Below are 24,953 nucleotides of genomic sequence, written 5' to 3'. Positions count from 1 at the left end.
ATTTTAAAAGTTTTTTGGGCACACACACATACATATATCAGCTGCAAGTAGCTGTACTGTGCCCAAGGATTTTTTTTGTCCATTCCGGCATACCAGAATTCTATACTTTTACTTGTCTCTGTACCAGAATCGACAAGTTTTGAAGGACCTCTTTCAATTCAGACTTGTTCGGCTTATAGGATTTTATGGTGGCATGAGTTTCGTCTAGAGGACAATAGGAGTTATTATATTAGAAAGTAGGCATTTGAGTTGGGAAAGTATAAACCACATTTAGGATGAAGGAAATTATTGCAAGCAATGACATCATCCCTCAACAAGTACTTAATATCCCCACCCAAACACCGAATATAAGAGTTTAATGTGCTAATAAGTCTTAATGAAATAATAGGTTATAAAGCCATTTTAAGTTGCATACAAGAAAGAGTTGCTCGATGACAACAAATATTCATTTTGCACAAACTATCAAGAGCATGATTTTAAAATACATGAAGTTATTGGATTCATATAAACAATGGCCATGCTAATGGTCTCATGACACTCCTTTAGAAAATGTTCTTCAATTCTATCATTCATTCTCATGCTAATTTTTATTTGTAGGAAAATCTTTGTGGTATTGACATTTTTTTTCGAACCTCACAAGAATCGCACTTTTTAGATATTGGGATCTAATGAAGGTTTACAGCTTTGATACCATAACTGAAAATTAAGATAAAGAATATACAGAAAAACAAACCATAATATTTTGCTTATATTTGTGAGAAAGAGAGAATAGATTCAACTGCCAAGTTGTACATTATATTACACCTAGTATTTGTAAACTTGTTGAGACATGTTATATGTAAACCAAACATGCGATTGAGACATTCCTCTGAGACCTAAGGAAAGACTTGTGTGTGTGTGACCCCTAACTCTATATAAGACTAGGTAGTGTATTGATGTTGACACCTTTGATCATAACTACTTGATATCTATTAGGATTTGCATGTGTGTATATGTATGGCTCTTTCTAAGTTTATACTAGTAGACATGTGGAAGTGATATGAAAAGTGTCGCACAATAATTAGCTTAGGCCTTTTCTAATGTAATGTCCTCTACTAGGTTTAGGCCTGTTTTAACCATAATTAATACATCTCAACATATTGATGACCTAAATTACATTGATTAGGAGACAAAACCATCTTAACCTTAATTTAATCAGTGATAACATAATCTTCTTCCTGATATTGAATTGATAATTCAATCAGATTTATAATTTCACGTTTTCTTGTTCATTCAAATTACTGTTTCTATATATACATATTTATTTATTTATTTAAGTTCAGAAAATATTACACTCTAAGTTTTACTGCAGAGTAGTTCTTTATAAAATATACTGAACAACCCTTTTATGTATAAGTATATATACAAATACATATAACAGATTATATTCCCTATAATATAAATTACTAACACTGTCCATTTACTAAAACACCAATCATTATTCTTCCAAGTAGCTGTAGTGGCAAACAGATCTGATATGTGTCAGATCTGGTCTGCCACAGTATGTGAAATTAAGCTTGAATACCTTTATATTAGTATTACTATTATACATATTGTAGTTTATGTTAATATTATTATTATTAAATTCAGCATACAAACATTATCGGCTATATATATTAAGCTGTATTTATTAAACACATCCCCTATGCATACTGCTGAGAACAAGGATGTTACTGCCTGTAACTTTATAACAGTTCTGATCTGCCTTGGAACGATCTTTTTTCTATTCCTATCTATTTCCCCCATTTGCCCAACGTCTGGTTATAATAATCAGACACAGCATATATAGAACATCCTATATTGTGTCACGTATCCTATACCTTTATATATTAGACAGTCATAAGCAATAATATAATGCGTATCAGCAATGAACAGATTAAAGTCACATTCATTATGCTATATTAAACAATTATAAACAGCATTACGTTATTAGTCAGTAGTATACCGATATAAAGAGTAATCATTATGTCATGTATGGGGAACCAATACCACAACTACCGAATCGAATTGAACTGCTGAATATTTCATCTCTTATAAATGCTAATATCTCCCCTCTTTTTTTCCCCTTAATGCATGATTTCAATCCCCTTATGTATCCACTACCCTCGAATGGTTACATCTTGAAAGTCATACCTTTCTCTCCTTCATATCTCTTCCCAAGAGATCGTGGCTCTTCACCACAACTATTGTTGCCTAATCCTTATCATCGGTTTGTGCTTAATATTATTGATGACTTAACTGCTGCTACTTTACTTCAATCGTGCCTTTTTCATAAGTAAATTGTCCTACTAATTATATGTTAACTTGTTAGTATTAATGACTAATCCTTCGCAATTGTTAGTGCTTGCTAATAACTAAATACTTCTGTGTGTTCCCACACTCGCTGATCATAACATTATGTCATTATCGATTTCTATTACTGACAATATTGTTAATTGCTGTCCACTTATCCATATATGATTAGCCTTCTTACTAATTGATATCGATCACGGTCATAGCTGATGACGAGTTGCAGAATTGGTATTCAGAATGTTGTCGATTTGGTAAGGAATGATATTTGATTATGTTCTTGGAGTATCGATGTCTCCATGCTCCCTCGATGACTTGCATGGTCGTCCATTATAAGTTTATCTCAAATCGATATCTTTCACACAATCAATGTCTCGTATTATTCCCCACTATGCCAACGATATTGAAGATATTTGGATATGATGCTTGTGATAGATTTGTTTAGTGTATGTGGATTTCACATGGGTTACCTTTGTTGAGGCTTATACAATTATTTGGAATATTATCAGTCATAATTATTAATTAAATGATAATATAAATAAATAAATTTCAAATAATCATTTCTTGATAATTATTATATTAAATAATAACAATAATTGTTTCATTTAGGATATATGTATATATAATGATCAAGGAGGGGATATGACATCTAACTTACTAATGTTATAGTCAACAGCCTTAATTTGATAATTAAGAACATTAAATACATCCAGGGGTCTAAGAACACTTGCTAACTTTTACTGCATCCCAATAAGTTTTAATTAAAGTGGCAATCTTAGGTACAATTAAAATTCAACTGCTACCTTAGCAAGTGCCTACTAGCATTTCTAGATGAACTTATAATTTGTATCATCCAAGCATCAAATTCATTTCTTTTTGTTTGTTGTATCTTTTTGGCTACATTCTTGTAAGGTTTTCCTAATCACAAATACCTTATTGGGCTTTTACATATAGAAAATGGGTCTCTTAAGGGACATGCATTCAAGGGGTATACATGTCATCTAAATTGTGGGAAAAAGAATGAATTTATGATATTGGGTTGATGTCACTAGCTGTGTTAAGTTAGTCAATTAAGGATATCAAGGAAATTCATTCATGTGTGTGCTAGTGTACTGCATGCAATCACTTTTGGGAGAATCGTTTCAAACCAAGGTTTAATATCTGTTGGGGCAATGGATTTTGTAATTGAGCACATCTTTTATTAGATACTAGTTCTTGATTTACTTGATTTGGACTTATTTGAGAAGGGCTTCAATTATTTAAAATATTTTTCCAACCTGATGATAAATTATTGAGTGTGTTTTTTATCTTTATTCTACAGAGGTTTTTTGTTGTCAAGCCTTGTCCAAAAGACATGAAGTGTGATGTTGAGGTGAGTAGTTGTTTTTTGTATTTGTGTGTGGACAACAATTTATAAAAGTTGGTATAAATGGAAAGAAGTAAGATGAATGCTGTTCCTGATGAATCAATTTAAAAATTTGCAAGGGATATTATATCACTTCAGTAAGAATTTAAACAGAATTCTATGTTTCACATTGTAATATTAAAGGCGATCTTCTTTTTCTCTTTGTTTTAATTTTGATCTATAGTTTTAGCACAAGCAAAAGTGTCAGCCCCTTAAGTACTTATTAGGGGATAAAGAAATTGAGTGATAAGTGAAAAACCAATTCTTGAAAGTCATTTACTTAGAAGTTAAATGATTAGATAGTTTCTTGATCAGTCATTGCGTTTTTTCATTTTTGTGATGCGTGGGCATGCTTGTAGCCACTATATAAAATATTTGTGTGATGCATGCCGAATCTTATAGCTTCATAACCAAAAAAGACTTGTGCTGAAACAATTCAATGAATAGGGAATGTTACTAAGTGATGTAAGTGCATCCTAGGGTTCGAGTAGTCTTGTATCATGCAATTGGAGTTTTCATTCATTTTGCTTTGATTTGATTAGTCTACAGAGTGGACTGTAATGTCCCCAAATTTTGGTGAGATAAAGTTAATTAAATTAATTATTTTAAAGTTGTTCAAATGAGTGTTTATTAAAAGGACGACTTTATTTTAATTAATTTAATTAAAAGTGACTTCAATAAAAAATTATTAATTAAATTTGAAATGAGAAATAAGGTGTAAAATATAACCATTTCATATTTAATTAAAAGGAGGGCCACTTAAATAATAACTTCATTATTTACCTAGGCCGAATGTCAAGGTGGGAGAATTATTATTTTGGGCGCCTAAGTTAATATGTTTGGGAAGTGGCTTCTATATGGGCCAAATAAATTTTATAAGGCGATGCAATTATTTTTAATGCCTTCATGAAAACTTAATGTTTCTCGACTCCTTTGGTGTGGCAACATTGACTAAGAAGGAAATATTATTACTATAATTCGATAAAAAGATGAAAGGCAAAATATAAGTAAAAGTCGAGAGTTTGGAAGGCATTCATTATTGACGATTATTTCTTTTCTATCGAAACTTTTCCTGGTAGCAGCGAACACGAGCTACTCCAGCCCTAGGACGAAATCCCTAGTGGCTTGTTGGTGGTTTGGATGGAGTTTGGATCACCTAACTGGTCGGATTCACCTCAGGATCCGAAGCCTCACGCCATTGTTCAGCATTGAGGCGATTCATTGGGGTTCTAGGCTCATTGTGTCTGCCTACATTTTGGTTCTTCCCTCTCTGGTGGCTCCTCATTCATGCCTTGTTTTCTCAGACAACATACAGCTAGAGGTTCGACTTTTTGGGAAATTACTTGGAACAGCAGTGTATGATGAGAAGTCTACCCACCTTAGATACCTACAGCCAAGTAGAGCAGCACGACATACCTTGACAAGGCGATGGAAACACTGGTTGCTTATTTTCTCTGAGAAGGCAGATTTGGGAGATCATATGGTCACAGCAAGGAATCGCACATTCCAGGTGTAAGGATTATTTCTAAAATCTCTGCCATTAAATATTGTTACTACTACTTTGTATACTGTGCTGGTAATGAAGTCATTATGAATTAGGAACATACCTTTGTATGGGAGTTCTATTACAGTTATGTATTTGTCATTGGGTTGAATATTGCCTTACAAGTTGTCTGATATAAAAAGTAAATCTGTATGTACTCATTTGAAATCTGTAAGCGATCTGCCAAGTATATGACAAAAAATGGCTCTCAGAAATTCAGGTTATTGTCTGAATATTTCATCCAAGTGTTTGCCCAAATGTCTACTTATGAACTTGCTGTCCTATGTTGAAATTCAGTCCAGCATGCAAAGTATTTGAGGCAATGCTTTTGTAGAGATCAGTGAAAAGTTCTGAATGTTTGTTAGACAAGTGTTTGATTAAATGTATACTCAGTACCCTTTGTGTTCTACACTGAAAGTTTGGAATCAGAACTAGTGGTTTAGCTAAATCTAAGGGTACAATTCATCCAGGCATGTGAAAGAATAACTCAGATTTAGTATTGATCGCTTAATGTGTCTTCTTATGAAGTTTTAGTCTGAAAATGTTTAAATTGGAACTGCAAATGTATGTACTTAGACCTGATATGAAGCAATGCCATGGTCTTTCATTGAAATAAGATGTTAATGCTTATGCAATATTTTACTTTCACTTTGTATGCTTCTATCAACATTTGGCATCACAATATAAACACTCAACTCATTAATCAGAACTCAGAAAACAAAATCAGACTATGTACACAAACTGTTTGACGAAATGCCGATGGGTCAAAACTGAAAATTTAAGGGAGAATAGGCAGGGGTTCTGTTGATGTGTATTTTGTACACGACCAAACACAGAATAAAATACCTAAAGGTACCTTATCCTCTCTTGAGCAAAGTTTCCCGACTTCTGAAGATCTCGCCGAAGGATCAGTCGAGGCAACTCCAAGGTTCTTGTATGTAGGATCTCTACTTGTGGATAAGCTCTTTGTGGTACGATGTGATTTTGCTGGAATCACAAGGGGACTTACACTCGATGACTTGAACGTCTGATTTGCTGGAATCACAAGTCCTATTTACTAACTGGAAGACAAACAAATGGCAAAAGATGCAGGGTTCAGGAAGTCTACTCTACTACCTAGAATGCGAGAAGATGGATGAACGACTAGGTGGAGTCCTACTGGGCTGAGTCTCACCATCAGGCTTGAACAATTTGACATCAACTCAGTGCGATCTTCTAAGGGATGCTTCCAATACGTTCAAATTGTACACCATCAGACACTGATCACCATTCAAGATAATGCATGAACAATAGACGTGTAACGACTTAAGATTAAGTTCATTTTATGCCAGTTGACCACGTAGGGCACACTTACAATCAGTAAGAGGCTAGTGGTATGGACTAGACGGATTCCACACAGGTGCATTCAACAACTTCTTTCATTCAATTTAATTATCTATCATCTAAAATGAAGATTCAACAAGAGACCATGCATATTGCAACGAAACAACACACTTCACCATAACTTCAATGAAAATGGAGTTTGTTTACAATCACTGGCAACAATTTCTTGCCTTGTCCTCCTAATTTACTCTAATTGCTATTCTATCAGCTGACTATTCACTATTTCTAACTATTCACCGACTATTAACTATTGACTAACTATTAGCCTTTACAAATGAGGAGCCAGGGCTTATATAGCACCCTCAATACAAATCGATGGCTCAGATCAACTTGAAATCAATGGCCGAGATCTTACAATGAAAACCTTAATTAGGGTTTGTTACAACAAACTCAATTCTGGCCAATGAAATAATTGCATTATTTGGACACATGTCTTCTCTGGAATATTCGACCAATGGATAACCAGGGTAGTACATCGAAGTTTGTGCCATCTCCAATGAGTCAGGTACATTGAATCTGGACACGCTGAGGTGGACCAATCCGACTGGAGGAGTGATGACTGGGATGCCACCTTGTCTGACACTTGTAACTTGGTAGATGCTCAATTTGATGACGCTGAGAAGATAATTTTAATTAACTCTTCTTGAAAATATTTGCTTCTCCAACGAACCCTTGCTTTAACCTCCTTTGTCTTTGATGTGCAGGATGGATGGTGTACCTTTCCTTCAAATGCTGGACTGGAAGAGGTCGTCCTTGATGATGCTGGGCTAGAAGTGGTCGTCCTCGATGATGCTGGACTGGAAGTGGTCGTCCTTGCCCTGGCTTGGTCTTGAGGAGGTCATCCTTGTTCTGGCCTGGTCTTCTTTCATCTGCAAGAGAAACCATAAGATGATTAAGGACACATAATATATTTATTCTAACATAGCATTTTATACCTTAAATCATCAACAAGAAGACATCAAAATGAAGTTTGTTCAAGATTCTTTCCAGGGACAGGTTCTATAAGAATTTCGCCCTGGACCCTTTGGAAGGGTCAGGAGCGAATTTTGCATTCCTGGCTCAAGTTCTTCTCACTTTGTGACCGTACTTGCTTAGATACATGCCCAAGGGTGTCCTCATTCTTAACCAACACCAAGCTTGATGTAAATTTGGGGCAAAAGAGAGGTTTTAAGAATTTCGCTCTAGACCCTTTGGAAGGGTCAGGAGCGAAATTCATTCCTAGCTTGTCTTCCCTCACTCAATTCCACTCTTCTCACTTTGTCTCCCCTTGATTCCCTCATTTGGATCCATCCCTCAATTTTGACCACATTTGCTTGATCCCCAAAAGGCCTGAAAGGGAAAATTCGCTCAAAATCAAGGCCAAGGACACGACCTATCTAAAATTTCGTCCTGGACCCTCTGGAAGGGGTCAGGAGCGAAATCCTTGTCGTAGCCTAAAATTCACATTCTTGGTGGTCAAAAATCATTCAAGGGCAATCCTAAGAGTTTTCCTCACCTTGGTCTAGGCATGGCTTGGCACAAATTTGAGAGGAATAGGTGGATTTTAGGATTTTCGCTCTGGACCGTTTGGAAGGGTCAGGAGCGAAAATCTTGTTTTGAGCTCATTCCTCCATCATTTCAACTTGAATCCACCTCACAGGGCAAGAAAACACTTCTCCTCTCTCATCCAACCCAAGTTTGACTTGATTTTGCAAGGAAAAATAGGTGATTAAAGAATTTTCGCCCTGGACCCTTTAGAAGGGTCAGAGCGATTTTCATCATTTGGCTCAATTCCTTCAAACTTGATAATTATTGACCATTCAAGGACATGCCTAAGGACACCTCTAATCTTGACCCACACTTGACTTGGCATAAATTTGAGGGAAAAGATAGGTTTTGCACAATTTCGCTCTGGACCCTTTGGAAGGGTTAGGAGCGATTTTCCTTTTCTAGCCCCAAATCATCATTCTTTCAATCCCAATCTTCTTTGCAAGGTGAAATTTCATCTCTTTTTCGCCTAAGGAACAAGGTTTTAAGCCCTCGCAAGGTTGAAAATATAGGTTTGCAAGGAGTTTTGCCCTGGACCCTTTGGAAGGGTCAGGAGCGAAATTTCCTTTCTTGGCCAAAACCCTCATTCTCCAATGCTTTCAAACATCCCCAAGGATTTCAATATGCCCATTCTCTCTTTCAACATGCCTTGGACATCAAAATTGGGTCAAACAAGGAAGGAAATGCATCTTAGGTAGATTTTCGCTTTGGACCCTTTGGAAGGGTCAGGAGCGAAAATCTCATTCTAGGCTTGATATTTCATCTTTTATTGCTTTCCATTATTTCTCAAGGCAAGAATATGTCTATCCCTCCTCCATCATGCCTTGGACACTAAGAACTTGGCCTAACAAGGAAGACAATGAGGTCCATGAAGATTTTCGCTCTAGACCCTTTGGAAGGGTTAGGAGCGAAAATCATGTTTTGAGCTTGATTTTTCATTTCTCCAACTCCAAACCACCTCAAGAGGCAAAGACATGCTATCTCACTTCCATCCACGCCATAAAAAACCAAGGACTTGACCTCCTCCAAGGAAAAATATGTGTTTCTAGGAATTTCGCTCTGGACCCTTTGGAAGGGTCAGGAGTGAAATTCACTATTTGGCTCAAAATCCTTCACTTTTCAATGCTTTCAAACATTTCCAATGGCAAAAGATGTCCATCCTTCCTTTCAAGATGCCTTGCAAATCCAAAATTTGGTCAATCTAGGGAGGAAATGAGCCTTATGAGGATTTTCGCTCTGGACCCTTTGGAAGGGTCAGGAGCGAAAATCTTAGTTTAGGCTTGATCACTCACTTTTCAAACTTCAAACCACCTCAAGAAGCAAACTTAGATCATTTTCCACCTAAGGAACAAGGATTGATGCCCAAATCAAGTAGCAAATGAGGTTTATAGTGAATTTTGCTCTAGACCCTTTGCAAGGGTCAGGAGCGAAATTCTCTTTTAGGCTAAAATCTTGATCTTCCAAAGCATCCCATTCCCTCTCAGGGCAAGAACATACTAATTCCTTCTCCATCATGCAAAAGCTTAGCCAAAATAAGGAAGAAAATAAGAGCTACAAAGATTTTCGCTCTGGACCCTTTGGAAGGGTCAAGAGCGAAAATCATGTTTTGGGTTTGATCCTTGACTTTTCCAACTCTCATCCTCTTTGGGAGGCAAACATAGATCCCTCTCCTTTCATTTCCACCTTGGTCTTGACTTTGGCTAAAAGAAAAATGAGTGTTTTCAAGAATTTCACTCTGGACCCTTTGGAAGGGTCAGGAGCGAAATTCACCCTTTAGGCGAGAATCCTTCATTCTTTTCACCTTTACTCATCTCCTAAGGCTAAAACATGTCAAAACACCTCTATACATGCCTAAGGAACTATGAATTTGGTCTTGACAAGTGAGAAATTTAGGTGTATAAGGATTTTCGCTCTGGACCGTCTGGAAGGGTCAGGAGCGAAATTCGCTTTGGACCCTTTGGAAGGGTCAGGAGCGAAATTTGACATTTTGGTCTCTCCGTCAGGATCATTTTATGGAATATAACATTTAAGTATAAGTGACATTTACTTTACGTTATATTCCATATATACTATCAGGATGTTTGAGAGTGGTTTCGGACCTCCAGGAGTTATATTGCAAAATCTAGTTTTTGGAGGATTCTTCAGTTTTCCAGACTTAGTCAAATTTCAGGATCAGGACATTCCAGACTTAGCCAAATTTCATGGCATTTGAAGATCAGGATGACATTCCAGACTTCATCACTCACCAACTTGACCTAGCTCGGACCTTGAAGAATGATACTCACTCACCAAGCAAGACACAATTAGCAACAAGAGCAAAACCAGGCCCTAAGGAAGACTTTCAAAGAAACCCTAATTCTGGGGCCGCAAAGACTCACCTCGGCTCAAGCAGAGCCTGCCATCCTAGTGACCCCCCTGGCGAAACTCGAAAAGCAAAGGCTAACAGACAAACCCTAAAAACCTAGAAAGCAAACCCTAGAAAGCAAAAAGTAGGGGTCCCCATTTGCAATGGGGTGATGTGTGAATACATCACAACAGGTTCTTACATGGACTAACTGCTATGTTGGCTTGAACTGTTTGTTGTGTGTGTGAGGGGGAGTTTGATCAATCTACAACATTATTGCACATTCCATTGGTTGTGACATTGGTGCCACATATACACGTACAAGTTGAAGCAAATAATTGCTTGGGTAACTCTTGTGGAACCAAAGAGTGAAGCTTATGGTTGGATGTGAAGTGTATAGTCAATCAGAAATTGAAGTGTTAGGTTTCTTGAAGTTTTGGTTATAGTTTAGTGATAGTAGGAAAGATCTAGTGTTTCCATATTTGTACATGGTTGGAAGATTGAGAATCATGGATGGCTAGTTTTATTTATTCAAGAAGAGAGGGAGAGAGGGAACGGGAGAGTTGGAGTTTAAGATAAGAACAAAGTGTTAATTTTAGGCATAGTTGAGCTTGTAAAAGGGGTTAGATTGTATTGCAAGTAGGTTGGATATTCATTGAGCTAGGTAGCATAGGCTGGTTAGGTTTTATAAAATTTTTGAGTGGCTTGTAGGATGTACTTGTGCCTTTTTTGCATTGTAGATGGTCTAGAAGGAGCGATAGTTTGCAAAAGAAGGAGAGGAGTAGGAAACATAGAGAGATAGAGTATCACATGTAGTAGACCTTGCTGATATAATGGAAGCCCTTTAAGTGAGGCTCATTGTCATGGAGATCTTGCATAAAAGAGGAGAAATAGTGATCGAGGATGTTAGCAAGGATGAGAGAGGAGATACTAATGGCATTGGACAAATAGATTGTGACTATGAAGAGGTCATCATGAAAGAAGATAGGTTTGCTAGAGCCATCATGAAGGCCGAAAGAAAATTGAGGTTTGATCTCCTTCTCTATTCAAGTAGCCTAAATCCAAAAGAATTGATAGAATGGTGAATAAAGTTGGAGAAATATTTTGAATTTGAACAATTGAGGAAATCGAAATAGTTAAGTATGTGAGCACATAATTGAGTCTCTTTGTGGTGGTAATTTGTGCAAAATGAATCTATCAAGATGTATAAGAGGAAGATCTTTTATTGGGATTGCATGGTCAATAAGCTCAAGGGAAAAGTCATGCCAAAGATTTACAAAACGAATCTCTCTAGGAAGCTCCAAAATTTGAGCCAAAAGGAGATGGTTTCCAAAGAGTATATATAGGACTTATATAGACTCAACATTTGAGATTTTTATATAGAAACAATGATTTAAACTAGGTTTCTAGATGTGTCAATGGTTTGTGTCTATCCATCCAAGATGAAATATGTTTCCTTAATATACATTCTATAGATGCTTGTAGACAATAGATTACAAGATCAACTGGTACAAATGGAAAGGGAAAACAAGGCACGTGAAGATAGACCTACGATAAGAAGACAATAAGAAAAATGAGTTTTGTGTAGAGATTGAAAGGAGGGAGGGCTTCAAGTTGTAGAGGATGTGGCTTTAGAGGGACTTGCTATAAAAATGGATAGATAGGTCATTGTGCATATGAGTATCTTGAAGTTGAGTGAGAACAAGGTCTTTTGGAGAAATTGATTCATGTTACATAAGTTGAAGAGGAGAACAAAGTGGAAGGCTCAACTCTAGACCATGGAAAATATGATAATGTGCAAAGTGTTGCTTAATCCAGTTAAGAGAAAAATGAGCCATGGTCGAGGAAGAGCATCTTTCACACCAAGTGCAAGTTGGGTGGTAAGTGTTACAAGTTGATAATTGATGGAGGCAATACAAATAATTTTGTATTTGTAGAAATGGTTTATAATTCGCGATAACAAATTTAAACTCACCCTACACCATAAAAAGTCTTTTAATTGCAAAAAGGACGACAAATGATTTTGGCAAAATAGTGCAATGTTGTGTTCTACATTTGAGGTTACATGGATAAGGTATGGTGCTATGTGATCCCAATGGTTGCATGCTTATGTGTTGTTGGGAAGATTGTGGCAATATGATAGAAGCACAATCCATAATAGGCAAAAGAACACCTTCACCATCACAAATGATGGTAAAAAGTTTGAATTGTTGCCAATGAAGGCAATATATAAGGTGCAACAAGTTAGGTGATGTTTTCAAGGATCAAAGAGTTTCTCAAAGAGGTGAGGAACATAGAGTTCTATATGGCAGCGTCCAAGAATGCATTAGAGAAGTTGCAACACATTTGAGGAATCAAAGATTGTAGCATTACTCAAGGAGCATGTCAAATCATCAACAATGAGATGGAAAAGGGATTGCGTCTATTGTTGAGCATCTTGCATTATATAATTTTATCCTAGGATCTTCTTTGCCAAATAAGGCACCACATAGAATGAGTTAGACATGATTGTAGAACTCAACATGCAAGTAGAAGAGTTATTGGAAAGAGCTTTGATCAAAGAAAGTATGAGCCCTTATGTAGTGCCTATGGTACTTGTAACAAAGAAGGGAGGTGAATGGCAAATGTGCATAGACTCTGGGTGACAAACAAGGTTACCATCTTGTGCTGATTTTTGTTATCAAGGATGGATGATCTTATGGATTGTTTGAGTGGAGCCAAATAATTTTTGAAGATTGACCTCAAGAGTGGTTATCATTAGATCATGATCAAAAGAGACATGGAAAACTGCATTTAGGACAAATGATGTCTTGCAAATGCCTCAAGCATGTTCATGGGGTTGATGAATGAAATCTTGTAATGATTTCTTGTTAGTTTTGTGGTTGTGTGTTTAGGTGAAGATAAAGGCCTATTTGTAGATTGGTTTGTGTGGGTGGGTACTTGTTCCTAAAGACACTAGTTGTGCATTATGTCGAGTTCAATGAGGGAGAACTTCATTAAAAATTTGTACGGTAACAGATTGGATGCTGTTTTGGAGTTGACAAGACATAGGCCTTGCTAGGGGAGAGATATCCTTGGCTTAATTTGTGCAAAGAGGTGTGTTAGTTTGTCGAGAGATGTTGAATATTTTGGATTTATGAGGAAGTTGCATAGGAATTCAGGTTGTAAAAACCATTTCTCATGCTATATAGACCTTAGCTGGACTTGCCCACAAACTTTGCCCTTGGATTATTGTGAATGCAAAAAGGTAATGACTTTATTTTTGCAGTTTCTAACAGATTTGGAACAAAAATTTGTGGTTGCTGACAAATTTTCAACAATGATGCATTTCATTCCTTGTAAGCAAATGAGTGATGCATTGAAGGTGGGGAATTTGTACTTCAAATAGGTGGTGAAGTTGCATGTGTTGTTGTTGAGTATTACCTCAAACAGAGATAGAAATTTCCTTAGCCATTTTTGGCAAACATTGTGGATGTAATGTCCCCTTATTTTGTCTTAGAAAATAGGGACATTTATCTTGAAAAAACCAATTGCAAGAGATTTCTTTTCTTTAAAATCTCAAATAATGCTTAAAGTATTGATAATAGAAGTTACTTGATTGCAAAATAAATGATTGTTTTTATGAAATATAGTTAATACCACTTATATTCAGATATTATATGATATATATAAACAAATATCACTGCTATCTCTGATTGAGCACTTAAATATATGCAAGATGAACTTGATATATATATATATATATATATATATATATGAGATATCCAATCTGCAGAACTGAAGAGAGAATGTTGCTCTTTCTGATGTGTCACTGTGTAATGTATGCTTCGAATCTCCTTCCTTAGATTGTCGCAATAATGCTATGCAAGCTGTGTCTGATTTGGCAATGATCTTATGCTGATAAACTTAACCTTTCACCTATATCGATGAAAGATGAGTTGCTGTTTCTGATTTTATAGTAAAAATATGCAATGTATTGGTGCTATATCTGATGTAGACTCTGAATTATGCAACCTCTATGCCAAAGGCAATAATGCTCGAATGAGCAGATCCAAATAGGATACAATAAACAAACAAATTCCAATTCCATGATGCTTGAAGTGAGATCGAACTTGCTCTTCTATCTTGCAATGAGAAAGGATTGCACCCCTATACATTACATTGGACGCAACTCTTCATAACTGTTATCACAAAAGCTCGCACCCTTGCTGAGCTATCAACTCAGCAACCTTGTGAAACATGGAAACAACCTCGAAGTGTGGGACCTTGCGCAAGGGGGTTGAATCTCCGGAGAAGGCCGGCTTCCTTCTCAATCCAGGTGCAGGTGTTGAACCAACTCAACACTTCAAAACTAATTCCTAGGCCTATCCTAACAAATTGTAGAGGAAAAGGGAAGAGAGAATGCTTGAAATAAAAGGAGGTGATGCACCAAGAAGAGATTGTTCCTCTCCCTACCGAAATGATACAAAGAATTAACTAAAACACCCAGGAGATGCACACACTTCAGTTGTATGATTGATCCCAATGCATTTATGAAGGTTAGAATCCACTGAATACCAAGAGGGGAGAAGGTTTCCCACAAGTCACACTCAGAGAAACAAGTTAACACAGCATATATGGAGAGAAGAGCCACAAAACATACACAACATGCATAAGTTGAAGGAAGGCAAAAATGTAATTTCAATTCATCGAAAGGCCAAAGGCCAAACTTACAGTTGCAAAAATGCAAAAATAATTACAAGTCTTCAAGAGAAGAGAAAGAGCATAGGAAAGCTCAAGGCAGCAGGGAGAGAATCCCTTACAATGAGGCTTAAAAGCCTGATATAGAAAAAAGGTTACAAGAGTGATCATGACCCCTGCATGTCAGTCTGGAAGTGCATGCACTTGACTTGTACATGTAAGCAACCTAGCCATACTCACAAAAGGCAATTCTGAGAAGGGTGGATTGGCTGACCTTCCAAAGTCAGACATGACATAAGTCACCAAGCATGGCCCCGTAACTCCCTTGATGGAAATCTTGCCAAAAACATTAAATGTACCCTTGTGGCTTGTAATGTCCCCTTCTCCGTAGTGATTAGTTCAGTGGTCCATTGGCTTATTCCGGAGACCCGTAGGCTATTTGGAAGAGAGAATTAGGGTTTCCAACCTTTGTGGAGCTCTGCACGAGCTTTTTAGGGTTTGTCATGAGGGAATTCTTCAGTTCTGCTTATGGTTTCCTTCTGGGTTTTCCATGAACTCCAGGGTGGCATAACATGCATTTGATTCTTTGGTGAAGTCAGAACTCACTATTTTTAGTAAGTTAGGGTTTGGGTGTTTGGTTGATGCAGTTCTACTGAGCTTTCCAAGCTCTTTCTCTGGGTGCGAAGATTATGTTTTTCGGAGCAGTATTTCTTGACTTACTATTTTTAGTAAGTGACCGTGTTGAGCATTTCTATTTTTAGCAGTCTCGGACAGGGTCCTGACTCAGCACAGTTCAGCGGTCTTCATCACAGAGCTTCATCCTTGATTTTGGTATTAATCAGTATTGGAGTTATAAGTTATTTAATTAAATTTCAATTCCTTATCCTAAGGTTTGATATTTAATTATTTTTATTACTGATTAATTGTGTTATGGGGCAACTTAGGAAAAATATCTATCTGCCAACAATATTGTTATTTTCCTAAGTCAATGGCATTAAAAAAGGTGGCGTTGAGAAAGATGAAATATTTCGTGTTTTTATTATTTTATATCGCGAAGTTGTCATCTAGGAAAAAGTTTGAACTTTGCCTAGAAAATTTGGGAAAATTAACGCCATGTCTAGGGGAGGCTATGACATGAAATGAAATTGAATTTCAATGGTTTTGGGCGCCATTTGCATTTGAATTTTAGAGGAAAAAATCTATAAATACAGGTGCTTGGCCTCTCATTTGGTATCAAATGAATTTGCATCGTTATGTTGCCGAATTGGCAACTCAAAATCTGAGTTTCGAAGTGTGGCTTCCTAGCTAAGTCTGAGTTTTGTACTTGCAAGATAGTAACTAGCTGTGTCCATGTATTCCCAGTGCTATTGGTGAGTGAGTTGTAGATTGTGGAGTGTTCTATTTGGGATTGGAGTGTTTTCTGGTTGCTGGTCGCGGGACTGCTGAAATTGTCTTTTGCTCACACCTCATGACCAGGCGATTCCATCATTCTGGGTACCCGCTCATCCTTCCTTCCTACCACTAGCAATGCATATTGTAAGTTTTTAGCATCTTATTTTGAGTGTGGATTTTTATATTGCAAATTGAACTTCCCAGGTTAGGCGTTGGGTTTTTTGAATGCATTGGGAAGCGTGCAAAATAAATATGGGTGTTTCGATGGCTTTCCTTGGGTTTGTTTTCATTGTAGCGGGTATAGCAATTATTTAGAACAGTTTTTGGGTAAATTGGGTGAGTAATGAGAGAGAGTTATGAGCGTTTTAGTGAATCAATAGGCTGCAGGTTTTGCAATTCCAACCTACAGATTTTGATGTTAGCAGAAATTTCATGTTCTTATTTGGATATTCAGCATTACTCTCTTCTCACATTATCTTGATTATTGTAAGGTTAAGATGTAGTACTACTAACCAATTTTGGTTTGTAACTCTCACCCTGCTGAAAAGTGGAAGAGGTTGGCTTGCCGCCTAAGCCGTCTATTTTCAAGTAAATTGTAATTTAGTTCTCACACTGCATAAGTGGTTGGGTGATGTCTGAGTGTAATGGTCCTCCCGCTGCATAAGCGGTTGAGTTGAGATTGTTTTGTAATTTTAGTCCTCCCGCTGAAATATTGCGGTTGAGTGATTTGTGCCTTTGTATGTTTATCTTGGTTGGTTCATCACCAAGTTTCTTGCATTCCCGCTGGAAAAGCAGAAGGGGCTTGCTTGCCGCCCAAGCATTGTATTGTTTCCAGTTATTTGAAGCTAATGATCCGCTCAACACCGTATGCTCTCACCTTCCCACATTGGGCACTTGGTGATCAGAAAGTGGAAGGGTTGCATTTTCCAGCAAGTTTTCAATTTATGCTTTCTAACCTTAATGGGTTATCTGTTTGTGGATGATTATTATTGGCCTAAAAAAAAACAAAAAAAACTAGGATATTACATGGCTCCACAAAATAAAGTGCATAAGTCACCAAAATTGTCGGAGCATTTAAAGCCTTGAGTGTTGATCATGCCATCCGGAAGGAAGTCCGGGGACTTTGGAAGCTCAAACTCGAGAAGTGAGGAAGACAAGTGAAGGACTTCGGAACCTCGGGGTTCGGGATAGAGAGAGGAAGAGAAAGAAAGGAACTTAGAGAGAAAAGGCAAGGAAGGAAGGAACTTTGGAACCTCGGGGTTCCGGAGTTCTAGGAGAAGGAGGGGAAACAAAGGAAGAGAACCTCGGGGTTCCAGAGTTTTGAAGAAAAGAAGGAAGAAAGGCTAGGAGGGAACTTCGGAACCTCGGGGTTCTAGAGTTCCCGAGAAGAGGAAGTTCCGGGGAAGGCAAGGGAAGGTCAAGGAAGGAAATTCGGAACCTCGAGGTTTGAAAGTTCCGGAGAAGAGGGAGAAGAAGAGGAAGGAACTTCAGAACGTCAGGGTTCTGGAGTTCCGGGGAATTGCGCAAAGGAACTTCGGAACCTCGGGGATCCAAAGCTCCAGGAAAGGGGAGAAGAAAAGAAAGAACTTCGGAACCTCGAGGTTCCGGAGAGAAGAAGAGAAGAAGAGAAAGGAAAAGGAGAGGAACTTCAGAAACTCGGGGTTCCGGAGTTCCGGGAAAGGAAATAGGAGAGGCCAAGGGAGGAACCTCGCAACCTCGAGGTTCTGGAGTTCTGGGAAAGGAAGAAAAGGCCAAGGGAGGAACTTCCTCCAGACAAGGCAACACTTCACACTTCATGATTCCTCTGCTTTTCTCCTTGATCAACTAGGGCAGCATTGGTCCATGGAACATATCTCTGATTGGTTCTCACTGATGGGCCAAGGGTGTCATAAAATGACAACATTTTTGGCGATTTCTATGGGATGCTTGCTTGCTAAGCATGAAGTCCAGAAGCCTTAAGCATCTATTGGGAACTGAGTCATCGAAAGACCCAAACATGTGTGCGTCATCACTTGGAAGAAAACTGAAAACTAGAGTGCACACCCTCTTAAAGAGAATGCCGCATGTGCATAAGCACTTGTGAAAGTTAAATAACCTCTAGTCTAATATTTACATAGTCATCAACACCCTCTTTAGAAGCAAGGCTTGAGATGAATCTCGTTCAATGGGATTGGAAGAACTTCGCCATCAAGCCTGGAGAGATGAAATGCATTGGCCTCCTTGCAACTAGTGATGACATATGGGCCACTCCAGATAGCATCAAACTTGGAATGTCGCCCAACTTTTGCTCTATCTGCATCCCACTTGAGAACTAGATCTCCCTCTTTGAAGACCCTATTAGTTGCCTTTTTGTCAAAAACTTTCTTGACCTACTCTTGATGAGTCTCAAGTGTATGCATAGCCTAACTTCTAACCTCCTCTAGCTCCATCAACTCTGTTAGCCTTACTGTCATGACATCATTCTCTATTAATTCCAGCTGATGTGCTAGTTCAAGAGAGGGTAAGTCTAGAGAAGTTGGGAGTCTTGCTTCCTTCCCATATACTAGCATGAAAGGGGAGTTACCAATCGCCCTCTTGGGTGTGATCTTGTCAGCCCATAAGGCTGTCCTCAACTTAGTATGCCATGCCCTCTGATTGTCTTCAATTGTCCTTTTAACTATCCTGATGAGGTTCTTGTTAGAAGATTCAACTAAGCCGTTACCCTGAGGGTAATAGTTGGATGATGTCTTCAAGTATACACCATGCTTAACTACCCAAGAACTGATTTGGGTTCCAACAAATGCCCTGGCATTGTCTGATATGATGGTGGAGGGAACAACGAATCTTGTCACAATTCCATTAAGGAATTCCAACACCGAGGCTTTAGTGGCATCCCTCAATGCAATTGCCTTTGTCCACCTTGTGAAGTAATCCGTTGTGGCCAAGATCCATTTATGGCCAGCACTAGAAGGTGGGTATATCATGCCAATGAAGTATAAACCCCATTGGGCGAACAATTGATCTGCTTGGATGGGATGAAGAGGTAGGGCAGATAGTCTTTGCTTCCCAGAGAAGAGAGCACATTTCTTGCAATTCTTCACCCATCTATGTGAGTCATTGAATAAGGATGGCTAGTAATAACCAACCCTCATTATTTTGATAGCCGTAGTCCTTGTAGAGAAGTGGCGCCTTGAATAGCCATCATGAAATTCCTCTAACAATCTGCTAACTTGGTTTTGCTCAATACATCTTAGTAAGACTCCATTAGAGTCTTTCCAGAAAAGAGTGCCATTCACTAAGACATAGGGAATGGATTTCAACCTGAAATGCCTTCTTTTGGTCCTGTCCAGACCTTGGGGGTATCTACCTTCCATTAAGAAGGTGGTCATGTCACCTACCCAACTGAATTGAGTGTTGTTGTTAGTTGGTTGATCCTCTTGTGACACAAGGGCGACCTCTAAAGTAATCTTAGAAGATGAGACAAGCTGTTCACATAGGCCCCTGCCTCTTACAAGCTTGGTGATCTTGATGTTGATGTCATACTCCATGACCTTGGTTATCCACCCAACCCTCTTCTCACTGATGTCCTTGTTTAGAAGGAAATCCTTGATACTTGCATGCGGAACTAAGAGCTGGATCCTGTTGTTGGACAACATGTGTCTGAACTTTTTTAATGCCCTTACAACAGTGAGGACCTGCTTCTCTACATAGCTATATTTAAGCTCATAGTCCTTTAGCCCCTCACTAAAGAAAGCAATAGGTTACTCCAAATTATCATCGTTCAGCTGTGTTAGGACAACTGAGATGCTGGATTCTCCTTCGAAGGTATAGAGGATAAAATCCCTTTCATAATTAGGATTTACAAGGGTAGGGGCCTGAGCAATTGCTTGTTTGATCTCTTCAAAATCGGCCCTTCCTTCCTTGGTCCAACTGAAAGCCAAGTTTTTCTTCAACATGGAAGTGAGGGGTTTTACGTTGGTGGCAAGGTTGGGAATGAACCTCCTCATAAAGTTGATCCTACCAAGGAAACTTTGCAATTCTTTCTTGTGACTGGGGAGTGGAAGAGAAAGAATAGCCTCCACTCGCTCTGGATCAATGGTCAAACCCTCCTTGGATATGATGTGTCCTAGCAATCTTCCTTGATCAGTAGAAAATACACACTTGCTAGGGTTCAAAGACACACCATACTCCTTGCATTTCATGAACACCTGCTCAAGATGACCAAGATGGTCAATTGCATGCTTCGAATAAACAGTTATGTCATCAAGGTAGACAAACACAAACTTTGCCAATACACCCTTGAAGGCCATGTCCATTGCTCTTTGGAATGTGGCCCCTGCATTGGTTAGCCCAAAGGGCATTTTACAATAAGCATAGGTACCGCACTTAGTAGCAAATGCAGTCTTGTATTGGTCTGATTCTTGGACCAAGATTTGATTGTAGCCTGAAAACCCATCCAAGAATGGAAATCTTTCTGAGCCACTGACCTTTTGGAGATCTACTCCATAGAGGGAAGGGGATAATGATCCTTGAGGGAGGCTCTATTGAGATCCCTAAAGTCTACACATAGCCTGATTTCCCCATTCTTCTTCATTACAGGGACAAGGTTGGCCACCCAGGAGGAGTGCTTGATAGGGAAGATGATATTGGCTTCCATGAGCTTGGTCAACTCCTTCCTCATTAGTGGCTCAACCTTGGGGTTTATTGGCCTTTGCTTTTGTCTAACTGGCTTTGCATCCGAGTTTAGCTCTATGGTATGCTGGGCTAAGCTGGGGTCAAAACCTTTTAATTCTTCATAGGTCCAAGCAACTATGTCATCATATTGTTGGCAAAGATCAACAAAGGCCTCTTGCTCGGTTGAAGAACACACCTTTCCCAAGTTTAAGGACCTACCCTCAGCGACAACAACTGGTTTGTAATCACCCCTCTTTGCAGCCAAGTTCATTTTCTTCTTCAACTGATCATCCAAGTTGAAAATGCCTTCGAAGGTAACTAAACCTTTGGGCAACTTGTTGGAGTTGAGCTGCATGATTTGATCTCCATACTGGTCTTGTAGCTTAGACTGATTTTTAGCAGAAATTTCAGCTTAATTTTGCAAGAAGTTGACGATCTGCTGATCGCTTTCAAACACTTGCCAATTCGCTTGAGTGTTTGGGACAACAAGCCTCACAACAAGTCTAATGTGTTGCTCCTTCTCACTTGCAACATGCGCTGGTATGTCGAGTTGAGCACCAACTGCTGCAAGCGTATCAACATGCTTATTCTGACTTCTAGGAATGCTCTGGATATTGAAGGCCTCAAATCCTTCAATCAAATCCCAAACCCTATGTTTGTATGATTTGAGTAGGTTTTTTTTGCTATACTTTGGGCTCGGATGTGATTAACAACCAACTCACTATCTCCAAATACTTGCAAATATCTGATCTTTCTGCTTTGTGCAAGTTGGAGACCTTGGATCAAGGTTTCATACTCAGTGACATTGTTGGTGCAACCAAATTGAAGCTTAAAAGAGAAGAAATATTTCTCCTGCTCAGGAGAAACAAGCATCACCCCGACACCTGCACCATTCTAGTTTCTTGAACCATCAAAAACCATGTTCCATAACCCCTTTGAGTCTCCTTGTGTCTTGATGAGGTTAGGGATAGGAGTATCCTCTTCATAGATACAATAGGTGCCAAGCCCAGACTCTTCAGTCTCAGCTAATGGATCAAACAGAAAAGCATTTGCCAATTCGTCCAGCAAGCAATCAGGAACCTCTTGCAAAAGAGTGGCAGGCTCACGGACAGTACACTCCTCACCCTCTTCATGCAAAGTGCAATTCATGTTTATAGGGCTAGGGGTGTGTTGGTAAACAGATTTGTCATTGTGAATTCTCCTTCAAAATCAACCCTGTTTGCCCGAAGAGAAGTGACAACCGTTCCAACAGTTGGAGAGATTGCAATCAATCTGCAATCTTCCTCTACGTTTGAGAGGGGCAGCTCCCTCGTATGATGGGGGTATTTGAGATTTTTTTTGTACTTTTAACCTGAAAGTACATAAAGGAGAAAACATAGAACTAAAGAAATATAAAGAACAGAAACCCCAACAATAGACATGAATACTAATTGAGATTTCACAATGAATAACCATTACAAAAGGGGATTTAAGAACAATATAAGTTTTGACATGTAAAGACAAAAGAAGGATAACAAGTCTCATCCTACGAGGAAACAGGTTATCTTATCACATTCAAACCAAGATACCGAGGTATGATTGTGTTCCATCATATACATATATCATTTGAACTATAGAGCAATAGATTGCACAAGTACATAAAAGAATTATCAATTTAACATACGAGAAATTGATAACAATAATTGAGAAGTACATTCAAGACACAAATTAAATGCATTCTTGATTATTATTTTGAAAGTATACAAATTCAAAAGCTTTGAGTATAAAAAGTAAATTCCAAAAGTTCTCCAGCATCTCCCCTTTTGTCCGAGTCTCCTCTTCACAAATGAATTGGCCTTGTATTTATAGGCATCTTGCAATAACTATCTTAATAACCAACTCATAACTACTTTTGGTAACCACTTAATCTAACCATTTAGGATAACCACCTTAGGATAACCACCTTAGGTAACTACTTAGGATAACTTCCGAGGAGAATCACTTAAAATAACTACCTAAGTTAATCACTTGGGATAACTACCCTTTGCAAAGACAAGTCAGGAAAACTAACTTAGGAAAACTACCTAAATCAACACTTAGGATAACTACCTTTTGAAGACAAGTTAGGATTTACCTAACTTTTACAAAAATTATGCCCAAATTCTAACTTGTAGTTAGAAATAAGTGACATAAATCTTTTTACAAAGTGTAACTAACAAATGTTAATTTTGAAGAAAAACCAAATCATTGATCTTGTTGAGGTAGCTTTTTCTTTGACACTTTCTAAAGACGCTCTTGACACTAAAAAGCACCGATCTTGGTCTCTTAGTTTACACCAACAACTCCCCATCATCAAGCCATTTGTGAACACAAATTTGCATCTTTTTGACTCCAAGGACATGTGCTCCAATTGTATCTACATTTGTCAAGCATTCTTTTATTTCATGAACATAACATTTCTTTTCATAATGGAAAGACTTGTATGGTAGCATGATTGAGTTCTTTTGCATTCATCCATTGTATATTCCATCAATCATATTTTGAAGAATATTGGTATCTTGGCACAAAGTATTCTTTGAACCTGTCTTGTCAATGGCAAAACTAGATCTTCTAACCAAGAGAGAGATTAACACATTTCATGCAAGTTAGTTAAAAAGTGATGTGCATTTGCAACACTTGCTTCTTCCTTCTTCTCGGCTTCATTTGCATTATATCTTAATAATCCACTATGGATGTGATTACTCATGTAATTGGAGTATGTGCAACCACCTTCCACTAAATAGGACACAAACAAAATGATTCGAGAGTCCTTCATTAATTCAAAGGCCTTGATAGCTCCACTGCAAAATCCATTTGGGACCAGTCATGTTTCAACATTCTGCATTACATGCCTGCAGTTGCATTTCCAACTGCAACTTCTGATGAAAATCTCGAATTCTATTATGCTTTGTGGACGTCTATACCATCTAGGGAACTGGCAAAGGTTGTGGCGTTCGAATTTACACCCGACATTTTGAAATTACTTGAAAGTTCTGTCAAATTATCCATGTGCGTTCTGGGTGGTTTACACATTGTGCATGTGTACCTATAGAGCAAACCAACTTCGGTGTTTGACAAAAACACATCGCCATTATGTTTTGACGGATCTCCAGTTGCTGTTCTAAAGCTCCCATTTTGGCCAAGGCAGAATGCTGGTAAAAGGTCGTTGAATTCGGCTATACATCTGTAAATCTCCTTTGCTTGAAAGTTTCTGGTTATCTATGTCAACTACGATCATTTCATTGCATTCCTTGAGATGGAATCCCTTTGACGCCTTCTATCAAACCATTGCATGAGTTATCGACTCCATACGTTTATTCTGATGCTTAGCCTGCAATCTTTATGTTTGATGAATTCATTTCATGTCTTCCTTTAACAGCATACCTACCCTATCTACATCTCCATTTTAGCATGAATTGAGAGCATGTAGGAAACCATATTATCCTAAGTCGATTTTTCTTTGTATTGATAAGCCTTAGCATCGGCATAAGCTGTTTTGTATTGGAAAGAGCCGAATAGAGGAGCTTGAAGCCGTTTGAGAGTTAGTTATAAAAACTAACTTTTGCATTAATGATTTTCTGATGAGATTGAGTATATTCTCCAACTACCACTTCTTGTATCGATCAATCAAGTCATTTGAGAAACCCAAACTTGAAAGCAAGTAAGCTGCCGGTTAAATG

At 38.2% G+C, this 24,953-nt stretch overlaps 1 protein-coding gene across 8 annotated transcripts in view; it reads left to right on the top strand.

The window, feature by feature from the left end:
• The window catches only part of LOC131073200 (chromophore lyase CRL, chloroplastic), a 224,489-nt gene that overhangs the window by 115,943 nt on the left and 83,593 nt on the right, over window positions 1–24,953 (top strand). For all 8 annotated transcript variants that reach the window (XR_009112843.2, XR_009112845.2, XM_058009608.2 and 5 more), the window contains exon 5: window positions 3,650–3,700. Coding sequence is in view for 6 of the 8 variants with exons in the window: in XM_058009608.2 (XP_057865591.2) it covers window positions 3,650–3,700 (51 nt within the window). In the remaining 2 variants the exon portion in view is untranslated. The remainder of the gene's footprint in view (window positions 1–3,649; window positions 3,701–24,953) is intronic.

Source organism: Cryptomeria japonica, chromosome 9 (assembly GCF_030272615.1).
Source record: "Cryptomeria japonica chromosome 9, Sugi_1.0, whole genome shotgun sequence".
In the NCBI taxonomy this organism is placed as follows: Eukaryota; Viridiplantae; Streptophyta; class Pinopsida; order Cupressales; family Cupressaceae; genus Cryptomeria; species Cryptomeria japonica.
Note: the sequence above shows the minus strand (reverse complement) of the source record. Positions and strands in the feature narration are given on the sequence as shown.